The 12,431-nt window shown below is 43.9% G+C and overlaps 1 protein-coding gene across 2 annotated transcripts in view; it reads left to right on the forward strand.

The window, feature by feature from the left end:
* Positions 1 to 12,431, forward strand: part of LOC120946684 (ovostatin homolog) — a 217,593-nt gene that overhangs the window by 93,837 nt on the left and 111,325 nt on the right. For both annotated transcript variants that reach the window (XM_040361310.1, XM_040361311.1), the window contains one exon: positions 9,201 to 9,343. In XM_040361310.1, coding sequence (XP_040217244.1) covers positions 9,201 to 9,343 — 143 coding nt within the window. The remainder of the gene's footprint in view (positions 1 to 9,200; positions 9,344 to 12,431) is intronic.

Genomic DNA, 12,431 nt, shown 5'->3' on the forward strand with positions numbered 1-12,431 from the left:
GACCCAGGCCATGTCTGAGTATGTCGCAGAAAACCTTGACAGAGGTTTCATTCGGAAATCGTCATCGCCTGCAGGAGCAGGGTTCTTTTTTGTTGCCAAGAAGGATGGTACCTTGAGACCCTGTATTGATTATCGAGGATTAAACGCTGTTACTGTTAAGAATCGTTACCCCTTACCCTTGATATCTGAATTGTTCGATAGGTTGAGGGGTGCCTCCATTTTCACTAAGTTGGATCTCAGGGGGGCGTACAACCTCATTCGAATACGAGAAGGTGATGAGTGGAAGACTGCGTTTAACACTCGAGACGGCCATTATGAGTATCTGGTCATGCCTTTCGGGTTATGTAATGCCCCAGCCGTGTTTCAAAACTTTGTCAACGAAATCTTCAGGGACCTGCTGTACCAGTTTGTTGTCATCTATCTGGATGACATTCTAATCTTTTCGGAAAATCTGCATGTCCACAGGAACCATGTTCGCACTGTACTCCAGCGCCTCAGAGAGAATAATCTCTATGCCAAACTGGAGAAATGCTCCTTTGAATGTTCTGAGGTCCTGTTTCTAGGATGCTTTGTTTCAAGCTTGGGCCTTCGTATGGATCCTGGGAAGGTCTTAGCCATTACCAACTGGCCTCTTCCTGCTAGCCTCAAGGCCACACAGCGCTTTCTTGGTTTCACAAATTATTATAGGCAGTTCATCAGGAATTATTCTTCCATTGCCGCGCCTATTATCGCTTTGACCAAGAAGGGTGCTAATGCCAAAGACTGGCCTCCCGAAGCTGTCTCTGCGTTTCACGATCTGAAACAGGCCTTCGTCTCTGGACCTCTTTTGAGGAGACCAAACCCTGAGGAGGCATTCTTTATTGAAGTGGACGCTTCTTCAGTGGGAGCGGTGCTTCTTCAACTTTTTGAGAGGAGACGTCAACCATGTGCGTTCTTTTCCAAAAAAAATTTCTCAGGCAGAGAGAAATTATGCCATCGGTGACCGGGAACTTCTCGCAATTAAATTGGCGCTAGAAGAGTGGCGTCATCTTTTGGAGGGTTCTCCTCACTCCATAACGATCTTCACCGATCACAAGAATCTACAGTACTTACAGAATGCTAAACGTCTGAATCCCAGACAGGCCAGGTGGAGTCTCTTCTTTTCCCGTTTCAGTTTCACGATTACATACAAACCTGGTTCCTGCAACGGTCGGGCTGATGCGCTTTCTAGATCCTTTGACACCTTGGACGAAGATCTCACTCTTGAACCTGAGCCGATCATTCCAACTTCATGCATTGTTGCCCATTCTACCACCCTGGACTCAAAAATTCCTCCTGGTAAGACCTTTGTCCCCACTGAGCTAAGAGCCAAGATCCTTCGTTGGGGACATGATTCCAAGGTGGCGGGCCATGCTGGTTTCCTCCGGTCCTTCCTACTCATTAGTCGTCACTATTGGTGGCCAAATCTCCGCTCAGAGGTTAAAGACTATGTCAAGGCTTGTCATGTCTGTGCTCAGTTCAAATCCTCCACACAAGCTCCTGCTGGTCTCCTCATGCCCTTGCCCATTCCCAAGGAGCCCTGGGCTCACATTGCCATGGATTTTATCACCGATCTTCCACTGTCTGACGGTAATACGGTCATTTGGGTGGTAGTCGATCGGTTCTCCAAAATGGCACATTTTGTTCCCCTTCCTGGTCTGCCTTCTGCTCCTGCTTTGGTCCCCATTTTTGTTCGAGAGATTTTCCGTCTTCATGGGGTTCCTTCTCATATTGTTTCGGACAGGGGTGTTCAATTCACGTCTCGTTTTTGGAGAGCCTTTTGCAAATCCCTCAATATTGCTTTGGATTTTTCCTCTTCTTACCATCCTCAATCCAATGGGCAGACGGAGAGGGTTAATCAGGAGTTAGAGGTTTTTCTTCGTACCTTAGTCTCCGCTCATCATGACGATTGGTCCTCTCTACTTCCATGGGCGGAATTTTCCCATAACAATCATGTGAATACCAGTTCGCAGAGAACACCCTTTTTCTCAGTTTATGGAAGACATCCTCAACTTCCACTTCCCATGACCTGTTCTCTGGATATCCCAGCTTTGGCTTCAGCTCAAGAGTCATTCAATTCCATCTGGAGCGACGTCCATGATTCCCTCCGGGCAGCTGCCGACAAATTCAAAGGCTTTGCTGACCACCGCAGGCGTAAACCGCCTTCTCTTCAACCAGGGGACAAAGTCTGGCTCTCCACCAGAAACATCAAGCTCCGAGTTCCTTCTCTGAAGTTTGCTCCAAGATTCATTGGTCCATACACCATAATGGCTAAGCTGAATCCAGTTTGTTTCAAGCTTCAGATTCCCAAAAACCTCAAAATCTCTAACTCCTTCCATGTTTCCCTTCTGAAGCCTTTAGTCCTTAATAGGTTCTCTCGTCCTCTCCCCACCACGGCACCAGTCTCTGAGGAGAATCAGGAATATGAGGTCAGTCAAGTACTGGATTCCCGACTCTGTAGAGGCGCTCTTCAGTACCTTGTTCATTGGAAAGGCTTTGGTCCTGAGGAGAGGTCTTGGGTTCCTGCATCTGAGGTCTTTGCACCTCGTCTATTGAAGAATTTTCATCTGAAGTTTCCCTCTAAACCCGGACCCAGGCAGGGAAGGGGGAGGCCTCGTAAGAGGGAGGGTACTGTCATGAATATGCATCATGTCTGTCTGCCTACCTGATCTCCATGTGTTCATTAGAGGCAGATCCTGTTCTGGTTTCCCTTCTTATCACTTCCTCTTCCTGTATGGCTCCACCCTAGTCCATCCCAGGAAGCCTATATTAACCTTTGCTCTACAGGTCTGCAGTGCTGTTCAACAGTGTTCCAATGCTCAGTTCCTGTCTGCAGTGTATTGCTAGTTCCTGGTTGCAGAGTGCTACGATCATCTTCCGTGTACCGTTTTGGCTTGTCCCCGACTTCCCTGTCTGCCTGTGCCCCTGACTATTTGCATGTTCCACGGTTATCCTTGTCTGCCTGTTGCCCTGACCTCGGCCTGTCCATCACCACTGTTTGTTCTGCTGGCTGCTTCCCCCTTCTCCCTGCGGAGTGTGACCTGAGGAATCCCGGGAACGCGACCTGGACCCAGTTGCGGCCAAGACCATCCCTACCATCAAGGGCTCTGGTGAATACAAAACTGGGTCTTAGACTCCGCGCCCTGGGTGATCTTGGGTTACGCTTCCTCCCTGCCAGCAGTAGTCGGCTATAGGGTTCACTTCCCTGCGGTGCATCCCTGACCCCTACAGGGTGCACTTGTCACCTGGCCACAGGTGACCTGACACTGTAGAGTAGAGAAGACCGCAGATAAACAAGTACCACTTATGAATGAAGATGTATTTGTTTAATTTATGTGTATTAGCTTAGACCTGCCACTTCACTGGGTATATGTAAGGTTTTACAACCACTTTAAAGCACACCTTTATATGTTTAGCTTAGCATAGCTTGACTAGTAAAATATTTACCTTCCTCCCTGCTCCAGTGATAGTCACTGTACGGCCCTGCCTGATAGACATGTGCAATTCGTTTAGTTCCGAATTCGTTCTTTAACAAATTTTGTCAAATTCATTAACCAGTTCCCGACCCGCTCATGTACATTTACGTCAGCAGAATGGCACGGACAGGCACATCAACGTACCTGTACGTCCTCTGCTTGACGGGGGTCGGGGGTCCGATCGGGACCCCCCCCCGGTACATGGCGCGGGTCGGTAATCTTCAGGAGCGATCCGGGATGCGGGGGCGGCAGTTCGTTTTTGTCCGCCCCCTCCGGATCGCTCCCCAGCCAATCAGCTTCCTCCCCCGCCCTCCTCTGCCTGCATTGTAAACACAGGCAGAGGAGGAAGTGATGTCACCGCTCCTCCCGTCGGTATTTTCGTCCGGCGGAGGAGCGGAGACATCACACAGTGAGTACACAAGCACTACACTGACACACAGACACATAGGCTTACGATCCCCCCCCCCGGTCACCCCCCGATCGCCCCCACCAGCCCCCCCCTGTCACACCGTCACTAAATTGCAGTGATCATTTACTGATCACTGCATTTAGTTTCAGTGTGACAGGCAGTTAGTGTCAGGCAGTTAGTGTTAGGTCCAGGATAGCCCCCCCCCCCCCAATAAAGGTTTTAACCCCTTGATCACCCCCTAGTTAACCCTTTCACCCCCCTTTTGCCAGCGTCACTAAGCGATCGTTTTTCTGATCGCTGTACTAGTGTCGCTCGTGCCACTAGGTAGCTAGTTTGTTTTTAGGTTCGCCGCCATGTTTTTATAGCGTTAATAAATTTATGGGGGTACCTAACGCTATAAAAACATGGCGGCGAACCTCAAAAAAAAAACTAGCTACCTAGTGGCACGAGCGACACTAATACAGCGATCAGAAAAACGATCGCTTAGTGACGCTGGCAAAAGGGGGGTGAAAGGGTTAACTAGGGGGTGATCAAGGGGTTAAAACCTTTATTGGGGGGGGGGTAGGGGGCTACACTGGACCTAACACTTTTAACCCCTTGATCACCCCCTAGTTAACCCTTTCACCCCCCCTTTTGCCAGCGTCACTAAGCGATCGTTTTTCTGATCGCTGTATTAGTGTCGCTCGTGCCGCTAGGTAGCTAGTTATTTTTTGAGGTTCGCCCGCCAGGTTTTTATAGCGTTAGGTACCCCCATACATTTTCTAATAAAGGTTTTAACCCCTGATTGCCCCTAGAGTTAACCCTTTCACCCCCTATTGCCAGCGTCACTAAGCGATCGTTTTTCTGATCGCTGTATTAGTGCCGCTGGTGCCGCTAGGTAGCTAGTTATTTTTTGAGGTTCGCCCGCCAGGTTTTTATAGCGTTAGGTACCCCCATACATTTTCTAATAAAGGTTTTAACCCCTGATTGCCCCTAGAGTTAACTCTTTCACCCCCTACTGCCAGCGTCACTAAGCGATCGTTTTTCTGATCGCTGTATTAGTGTCGCTGGTGCCGCTAGGTAGCTAGTTATTTTTTGAGGTTCGCCCGCCAGGTTTTTATAGCGTTAGGTACCCCCATACATTTTCTAATAAAGGTTTTAACCCCTGATTGCCCCTAGAGTTAACCCTTTCACCCCCCTATTGCCAGCATCACTAAGCGATCATTTTTCTGATCGCTGTATTAGTGTCGCTGGTGCCGCTAGGTAGCTAGTTAGTGCCAGTAACGCTTACACCCACGCGCAAAACATACTCCCCCCATATGTGGAATTACACCCCAAAATACATTCTGCTGCTTCTCCTGAGTACGGGGCTACCACATGTGTGAGACTTTTTGGGAGCCTAGCCGCGTACGGGACCCCAAAAAACAATCACCGCCTTCAGGCTTTCTAAGGGTGTAAATTTTTGATTTCACTCCTCACTACCCATCACAGTTTCGAAGGCCATAAAATGCCAAAATAGCACAAAAACCCCCCAAATGACCCCATTTTGGAAAGTAGACACCCCAAGCTATTTTCTGAGAGGGATGTCGAGTCCATGGAATATTTTATATTTTGACACAAGTTGCGGGAATATGATAAACTGATTTTTTTTTGCACAAAGTTGTCACTAAATGATATATTTCTCACACATGCCATGGTTATATGTGGAATTGCACCCCAAAATACATTCTGCTGCTTCTCCTGAGTACGGGGATACCACATGTGTGGGACTTTTTGGGAGCCTAGCCACGTACGGGGCCCCGAAAACCAATCACCATCTTCAAGATTTCTAAGGGCATACATTTTTGATTTCACTCCTCACTACCTATCATAGTTTTGAAGGCCATAAAATGCCAAGATGGCACACAACCCCCCCAAATGACCCCATTTTGTAAAGAAGACACCCCAAGCTATTTGCTGAGAGGCATGTTAAGTCCATGGAATATTACATTTTTTTGCCCCAAGTGATTGAATATTGACCAAAAAAAAAAAAAATTACAAAACGTTGTCACTAAATGATATATTTCTCACACATGCCATGGTTATATGTGGAATTGCACCCCAAAATACATTCTGCTGCTTCTCCTGAGTACGGAGATACCACATGTGTGGGACTTTTTGGGAGCTTAGCCGCGTACGGGACCCCGAAAACCAATCACCACCTTCAAGATTTGTGTGAGTGAAATCAAAAATGTATGTCCTTAGAAATCTTGAAGGTGGTGATTGGTTTTCGGGGTCCCGTACGCGGCTAAGCTCCCAAAAAGTCCCACACATGTGGTATCCCCGTACTCAGGAGAAGCAGCAGAATGTATTTTGGGGTGCAATACCACATATAACCATGGCATGTGTGAGAAATATATCATTTAGTGACAACGTTTTGTAATTTATTTTTTATTTATTTTTTTGGTCAATATTCAATCACTTGGGGCAAAAAAAATTAAATATTCCATGGACTCAACATGCCTCTCAGCAAATAGCTTGGGGTGTCTTCTTTCCAAAATGGGGTCATTTGGGGGGGTTGTGTGCCATCTTGGCATTGTATGGCCTTCAAAACTATGATAGGTAGTGAGGAGTGAAATCAAAAATTTATGCCCTTAGAAATCTTGAAGGTGGTGATTGGTTTTCGGGGTCCCGTACGCGGCTAGGCTCCCAAAAAGTCCCACACATGTGGTATCCCCGTACTCAGGAGAAGCAGCAGAATGTATTTTGGGGTGCAATTCCACATATAACCATGGCATGTGTGAGAAATATATCATTTAGTGACAACTTTGTGCAAAAAAAAATCAGTTTGTCATATTCCCGCAACTTGTGTCAAAATATAAAATATTCCATGGACTCGACATGCCTCTCAGCAAATAGCTTGGGGTGTCTACTTTCCAAAATGGGGTCATTTGGGGGGGTTTTGTGCTATTTTGGCATTTTATGGCCTTCGAAACTGTGATAGGTAGTGAGGAGTGAAATCAAAAATTTGCGCCCTTAGAAATGCTGAAGGCGGTGCTTGGTTTTCGGGGTCCCGTACGTGGCTAGGCTCCCAAAAAGTCCCACACATGTGGTATCCCCGTACTCAGAAGAAGCAGCAGAATGTATTTTGGGGTGCAATTCCACATATAACCATGGCATGTGTGAGCAATATATCATTTAGTGACAACTTTTTGTAATTTTTTTTTTATTTTTATTTTTTTGTCATTATTCAATCACTTGGGACAAAAAAAAAAAATATTCAATGGACTCAACATGCCTCTCAGCAGTTTCCCTGGGGTGTCTACTTTCCAAAATGGGGTCATTTGGGGGGGTTTTGTACTGCCTTGCCATTTTAGCACCTCAAGAAATGAGATAGGCAGTCATAAAATAAAAGTTGTGTAAATTCCAGAAAATGTACCCTAGTTTGTAGACGCTATAATTTTTGCGAAAACCAATATACGCTTATTGCGATTTTTTTTACAAAAGACATGTGGCTGAATACATTTTGGCCTAAATGTTTGACTAAAATTTAGTTTATTCGATATTTTTTACTTTTTGTTATAAGAAAAATCTTTTGTTTTCAAAATTTTCGGTCTTTTTCCGTTTATATCGCAAAAAATAAAAATCGCATAGGCAATCAAATACCATCAAAAGAAAGCTCTATTTGTGGGAAGAAAAGGACGCAAATTTCGTTTCGGTACAACATTGCATGACCGCGCAATTACCAGTTAAAGCAGCGCAGTGACAAATTGTAAAAACACCTTGGGTCTTTAGACAGCGTACTGGTCCGGGGCTTAAGTGGTTAATTCAGAAATTTCCGAATTTCCGGATTGTGAATTTCCGGATTGTGAATTTCCGGATTGTGAATTTCCGGATTGTGAATTTCCGGATTGTGAATTTCCGGATTGTGAATTTCCGGATTGTGAATTTCCGAATTGTGAATTTCCGAATTGTGAATTTCCGAATTGTGAATTTTAGAATTTACGAAATTTAGAATTTACAAATTTTCGGAAATTCAGAAATTTGAAAATCCGGAAATTCGAATTTTGGAATATTTAAAATTCTAAACTAGGAAATTTGAACGTTCTAAATTATGAAATTTGAACGTTCTAAACTAGGAAATTTGAAAGTTCTAAAAGTTCTAAATTAGGAAATTTGAAAATTCTAAATTAGGAAATTTGAACGTTCTAAACTAGGAAATTTGAACGTTCTAAACTAGGAAATTTGAACGTTCTAAACTAGGAAATTTGAACGTTCTAAACTAGGAAATTTAAACGTTCTAAACTAGGAAATTTAAACGTTCTAAACTAGGAAATTTAAACGTTCTAAACTAGGAAATTTGAACGTTCTAAACTAGGAAATTTGAACGTTCTAAACTAGGAAATTTGAACGTTCTAAACTAGGAAATTTGAACGTTCTAAACTAGGAAATTTGAACGTTCTAAAAGTTCTAAATTATGAAATTTGAAAGTTCTAAATTAGGAAATTTGAAAATTATAAACTAGGAAATTTGAACGTTCTATAAATTATGAAATTTGAAAATTATAAACTAGGAAATTTGAAAATTATAAACTAGGAAATTTGAAAGTTCTAAATTAGGAAATTTGAAAATTATAAACTAGGAAATTAGAAAATTATAAATTAGGAAATTCAAAACTCTAAATTTAAAAAATTCCAAATGAAAAAATTGAAAAATCGGATATTAGAAAATCAAAATCCCAAATTTGAAAATTCCAAATTCTGAATTTGTTTAACACATTTTGACAAATTAGTTCATTACGCAATTTTCCGAATTTTCAGATTTTGTATTTCCGAAATTTTGAATTTTTCAATTTAGAATTTTCAGATTTCCGAAATTTTGAATTTCCCAATTATGAATTTTCGTAAATTCAAAAAATCGGAAATTCGAAAAATTGGAAAATTTGTATTTTTTAATTTTCAAATTTTCCAAATTTCCGAATTTTTAAAATTCCGAATTTTCGAATCTTTCAGAAATTCGTAAATTCTAAAATCCGCAAATTTGAATATTCAGTAAATGCAAAAAAATGTATAAAAAACAAACACATTTTTCGGCAGTGCACATGTCTACTGCCTAATGCCACAAAGCCTTTGCTATGAAAAAATCCACACTGAGCTCTCTTCCTAGTGTGCATGCGCACTGTGGCATCATTCATTCCTATGGGTAAGTCGTACTCATGACCCCGTTCATCATTGGTAGAGCTGGGAACCATAGTAGGCCCATTGGAACCAGACTGTGGATTGATTATGCTACAGAACTTTTGCTGGGATTTCACAGTGTATGTTCCTCTGTCTTTACAGGTTATAAAGGATCAGTCACAATAGAATTTACCGTTGATAGTACATTTGCAACAGGAGCTACATGCATGGCCTATGCGCACATGACGGAGGACATTATTACAGACACTGCATCACTAAACGTAGACGCCTGCTTCAAGAATAAGGTATGAGCTTTGAGAATAAGGTATGAGCTTTGAGAATAAGGTATGAGCTTCCACAATAAGGTATGAGCTTCCACAATAAGGTATGAGCTTCCACAATAAGGTATGAGCTTTGAGAATAAGGTATGAGCTTTGAGAATAAGGTATGAGCTTTGAGAATAAGGTATGAGCTTTGAGAATAAGGTATGAGCTTTGAGAATAAGGTATGAGCTTTGAGAATAAGGTATGAGCTTCCACAATAAGGTATGAGCTTCCACAATAAGGTATGAGCTTCCACAATAAGGTATGAGCTTTCACAATAAGGTATGAGCTTCCACAATAAGGTATGAGCTTCCACAATAAGGTATGAGCTTTGAGAATAAAGTATGAGCTTCAAAAATAAGGTATGAGCTTCAAGAATAAGGTATGAACTTCCACAATAAGGTATGAACTTCCACAATAAAGGTATGAGCTTTGAAAATAAGGTATGAGCTTCGAGAATAAGGTATGAGCTTCGAGAATAAGGTATGAGCTTCGAGAATAAGGTATGAGCTTCGAGAATAAAGTATGAGCTTCAAAAATAAGGTATGAGCTTCAAGAATAAGGTATGAGCTTCAAGAATAAGGTATGAACTTCCACAATAAGGTATGAACTTCCACAATAAAGGTATGAGCTTTGAAAATAAGGTATGAGCTTCGAGAATAAGGTATGAGCTTCGAGAATAAGGTATGAGCTTCGAGAATAAGGTATGAGCTTCGAGAATAAGGTATGAGCTTCCACAATAAGGTATGAGCTTCCACAATAAGGTATGAGCTTCCACAATAAGGTATGAGCTTCCACAATAAGGTATGAGCTTCCACAATAAGGTATGATACAAATCACAGAATGGACCTGAAATGTCTAAAGTTTAGGTGGACTTTATCATGCAAATATACGCTTTGGGTGAACCAGTGTTACCTGCCAGGGATGTCCACAGCTTGGAGCCAGTCTAACTAAACGTGGGTTGTCAGGACCGGCTTAGAATCACATACAATCTTCTCATATTACTCAGATACACTACATTACCAAAAGTATTGGGACACCTATTTTTACACGCACATGAACTTTAATGGCATCCCAGTCTTAGTCCGTAGGATTCAATATTGAGTTGGCCCTCCCTTTGCATGTATAACAGCTTCAGCTCCTCTGGGAAGGCCGTCCACAAGGTTTAGGAGTGTGTCTATGGGAATGTTTGACCATACTTCCAGAAGTGCATGTGTGAGGTCAGGGACTGATGTTGGACGAGAAGGCCTGGCTCGCAGTCTCCGCTCTAATTCATCCCAAAGGTGTTCTATCGGGCAGGCCTGTCGATACAAGGCAGGCAAACCAAGCAATTGCTTGGGGCCCCGAGCTGGCCTAGGGCCCTTGCCGCGCTTCCTACAGCCACCTGAGCGCTCTATAGAGAGCCTGCAGCAACAGCACTGCTGCTTCCTGCCTTGAGTCATCACAGTCACTTCTTCTTTGTGTAGCATGGCCGAGCAGCTCCTCTTCCTTCCTCCTGTCCTGTCAGTCCGGACTCCGGCCGGGTACCACGTGGTACAGGAGATTCAGTTTCCGGTTCCTGGCCGGACTGACAGGAAATGCACGCTGAGTGCTCACTTCTTTTCAGTCCGGCCGGGAACAGGAAACTGGTAAGGAGGGGGGGGCCTGGGGGCGAGTAAAAAGAACATTGGCGTACATCAGCGTTCACGCCCCTAGCGGCCGGCCGAAATAGACAGTTAAGATACGACGGCGCAGGCCGTCGTATCTTAGCTAGATTTAAGGGTATCTCATTTTGCGAATACACTTAAATATACGACGGCGCAGATTCAGAGTTACGACGGTGTATCTACTGATACGCCGGCTTAACTCTTTGTGAATCTGCCTAATAGTGTCTACAAAATGGGGGATAGTTTTATGGCTATCTTATTAATAATTAATTTTTCATTATAAATGGCGGCAATCTGTGATTTTTTATTTTGACTGCGACATTATGGTGGACACATCGGACACTTTTGACTATATTATTTTGGGACCATTGACATTTATACAGCGATCAGTGCTATAAAAATGCACTGATTACTGTGTAAATTACACTGGCAGGGAAGGGGGGTTAACCACTAGGGGGCGAGGAAGGGGTTAAGTGTGTCCTAGGGAGTGATTCTAACTGTTAGGGGGCGTGGCTACAAGTGACACGACATTGATCACTGCTCCCGATGACAGGGAGCAGTAGATCAGTGTCCTGTCACAAGGCAGAACAGGGAAATGCCTTGTTTACGTAGGCAGCCCCCATTCTGCAGCTCCGTGACGCGTTCGCGGGTCACCGGCGGACATCGAGTTTGCGGGTCCCACGGAACTCACGGCAGGGCCGTGCGCCTGCACAGCGGCAAATTCAAAGGGACGTACAGGTTACGTCCCTTCGCGCAGCCGTGCCATTGTGCCGTTGTAATTGTTCGTGCGGCGGTTTGGCAAGCGGGTAACACAACACAATGGCTTACCACCAATATACAGGTCCCACACCAGGGTTTAGGGTAACGTCTGCTTCGGGGTGCAGCAAATGCTGCAGCTCAGCAATGTCTCAGTCGTCAGGCAGTCCGCACTTTATCACAGCTGTGAACTACTCGCCTCCACCTCACCTCCACCTTACTGAGAGGCGCTGACTCCTCCTGCTCCTTTTCAACCCCCCCCCCCCCCCTGCAGGCATCAAAGGCACCTTTTGGGATCAAAGTCTCTGTAATCAGGGTTTTGGAGGTTATTTCCCACTCAAAGTCTCTTTCGAATTTTGAGTCCCAAATATGAACTTACTAATCCTGAGAATTCTGTAAATCAGTCCTCTCCTCTCCAACCGGACTACCTCAAAATCCTTCACCCTACATGGGTAAGACCCCCTGAGTAATGGGGACACGTATTTTCTGTCCAGCAGTGTTAATTTCGTCGACTAAAACCAACTAAAACGTTTTAGTCAGCTAACCCAATACTATTTTCTGCAAAATGCATCAAACAACGCATTAGTGTGAATGGAGCCTAACACAGGAAGAGATGGACTAATGACTGACTAGACATGTGCAATTAGTTTAGTTAGTTAAATTCGTTT

The sequence above is a fragment of the Rana temporaria genome, chromosome 8 (genome assembly GCF_905171775.1).
Source record: "Rana temporaria chromosome 8, aRanTem1.1, whole genome shotgun sequence".
NCBI lineage: Eukaryota > Metazoa > Chordata > Amphibia > Anura > Ranidae > Rana > Rana temporaria.